This window comes from Penaeus chinensis, chromosome 5 (genome assembly GCF_019202785.1).
Source record: "Penaeus chinensis breed Huanghai No. 1 chromosome 5, ASM1920278v2, whole genome shotgun sequence".
Taxonomy (NCBI): domain Eukaryota; kingdom Metazoa; phylum Arthropoda; class Malacostraca; order Decapoda; family Penaeidae; genus Penaeus; species Penaeus chinensis.
The window spans coordinates 6012375-6014874 of NC_061823.1; the positions used below are offsets into that span (position 1 = coordinate 6012375).

The 2500-nt window shown below is 40.3% G+C and overlaps 1 protein-coding gene across 3 annotated transcripts in view; it reads right to left on the minus strand.

Moving 5' to 3' along the window:
- Positions 1–2500, minus strand: part of LOC125025717 (neuroplastin-like) — a 33120-nt gene that overhangs the window by 1048 nt on the left and 29572 nt on the right. For all 3 annotated transcript variants that reach the window (XM_047613870.1, XM_047613869.1, XM_047613868.1), the window contains one exon: positions 168–303. In XM_047613870.1, coding sequence (XP_047469826.1) covers positions 168–303 — 136 coding nt within the window. The remainder of the gene's footprint in view (positions 1–167; positions 304–2500) is intronic.

A 2500-nucleotide genomic window follows, 5' to 3' on the forward strand; every position in this document is an offset into this window, starting at 1 on the left:
CTTCTGCAGTTGCTTGCTTCACAGTAAGAAAATAATAGATAAGAAAAAGAATACAATTCATAGTTTACCAAAAGAAGAAAAAGAAAAGGGAAAGAAAAGAAAAGGAAAAATATCCCCCGGTGAGTTTTTTTTTTTATACACAAGATAATAGCCAATTCACAACTCACTGATCATTTCCTTGGTCAGTGTCAGACTCATCAAACTCTGCCTTGGCACGACGCTTCTCAAAGATGAAAATAATGATCCCCAACACAATCATTTCCACAAGAATCCCAAGGAACGGCCACAGGGCAGCATAAACACCTGTAAAAAAAAGATAAACGTTATAAATCAGCATTAGAAATGATACAGAGAGCTGACACATACCTACAAAGTACAAAAGGCGTTTAAAGCTCACTCCATTAATAAAATCAAAAGATGGGAAGGAGGTAAGGATCCATAAAACAAAAAATTAAACATAATAGGATTTTATGAGGAAATGTTAAGAAACTGTAATAAAATAAATGCATAGTAACATGATGAAATCAATCAACAGGGAATTACTGTTGGGTTCTAATCCTTACTCATACATTTTATGCATATTTACACACCGGCACCCACAGAGACAGACAAACAAATAAATACATATATGCAAATATATCTCCCACATAAACACACACACACACAACAAAAGCAAAAAAATACAACACCTTTAAGACAATAACAAATATGATATGACACACACACACACACACACACACACACACACACACACACACACACACACACACACACAGACAGACAGACATACACACACACACACACACAGAGAAAAAGAGAGAGAAAGAGAGGAAGTGAGTGAGAAAGAGAAAGAAAGAAGATGAGAAAGCAAAGTCGACATGGACAAACTCACTGGCCTTCCCTTCCACTGTTGATCACAAAGATTACTTTTCTTCCCCTTACTCTAAGTTATATCAATGACCGCACATGCAGGCAGCCACTGACCCTATGCTGAAACACTGCCTCAAACTTTTTTTTTCATGAATTACTAAGTCAACTCCACTGAGAGACAGATAGATAGATAGATAGATAGATAGATAGAGAGAGAGGGAGAGAGGGAGAGAGAGAGAGAGAGAGAGGGAGAGAGAGAGAGAGAGGGAGAGAGAGAGAGAGAGAGAGAGAGAGGGAGAGAGAGAGAGAGAGGGAGAGAGAGAGAGAGAGAGAGAGAGAGAGAGAGAGAGAGAGAGAGAGAGAGAGAGAGAGAGAGAGAGAGAGAGAGAGAGAGAGAGGGAGAGAGGGAGAGAGAGAGAGAGAGAGAGAGAGAGAGAGAGAGAGAGAGAGAGAGAGAGAGAGAGAGAGAGAGAGAGAGAGAGAGAGGGAGGGAGGGAGGGAGGGAGAGAGAGAGAGAGAGAGAGAGAGAGAGAGAGAGAGAGAGAGAGAGAGAGAGAGAGAGAGAGAGAGAGAGAGAGAGAGAGGGAGAGAGAGAGAGAGAGAGAGAGAGAGGGAGGGAGAGAGAGAGAGAGAGAGAGGGAGGGAGAGAGAGAGAGAGAGGGAGGGAGAGAGAGAGAGAGAGAGAGAGGGAGGGAGAGAGAGAGAGAGAGAAAGAGAGAGAGAGAGAGAGAGGGAGGGAGAGAGAGAGAGAGAGAGAGAGAGAGAGAGAGAGAGAGAGAGAGAGAGAGAGAGAGAGAGAGAGAGAGAGAGAGAGAGAGAGAGAGAGAGAGAGGGAGGGAGGGAGGGAGGGAGGGAGGGAGAGAGAGACAGAGAGAGAGAGAGAGAGACTGAGTATAGAGTGTACACATGTGTGTAAACTTGCATAAAACCTATGCAATGAAGGTTGGAGTTTGTACAGGATTAAACAAATAGATAAAATCATAAAAATACATATATGTATCTGTACTGTTATAAATGATTATGGATGATTTTCATGCACGTTATATACATAACTATAATCTATGTTTCTTATCTGTTTATTGTGCCCATGAGAGTTGCTTAAAAATATAGCAAGTGGATGCTTAAGATTTTTTATAACAGATATTGAGGGGAACTACCTTTGGAGATTTAGGAAGTTTGGAATCTACAATTTCTAAGTAGAAAGCTGGTGAATTGATAAAACAGTCTTGCAGTAAAGAGAAAGAACTCTCCACTACTTAATACCGAACTCCCAATTACTAGTACACAATCCACATATTCCAAAATACTGCATTCTTATACATAGGCCAGAAAGTTTTAATGTGATCAAGGGAAGGTATTATCTCATGCATAAAAAAAAAAGTACAAGAAATCTGAATGATTGAGTTCTTATGTACAACAGCATAGTGTTTTTTTTTAGCTCTATGTGGAGGATAGTAACCACAAAGAATCATTTGGTTCTATGAGGATGGATGAGGCTTATTACAGAGGGAGGGGAGAAGAGGAGGGACCTACTGTTTTGCATTTGAGTGCAATCCAAAAAGAGCTATAACCTTTGTCTGAATATGCAAATCAGTTTAACTTGAAAAAGGAAGAAACTGGTGTAGTTTCC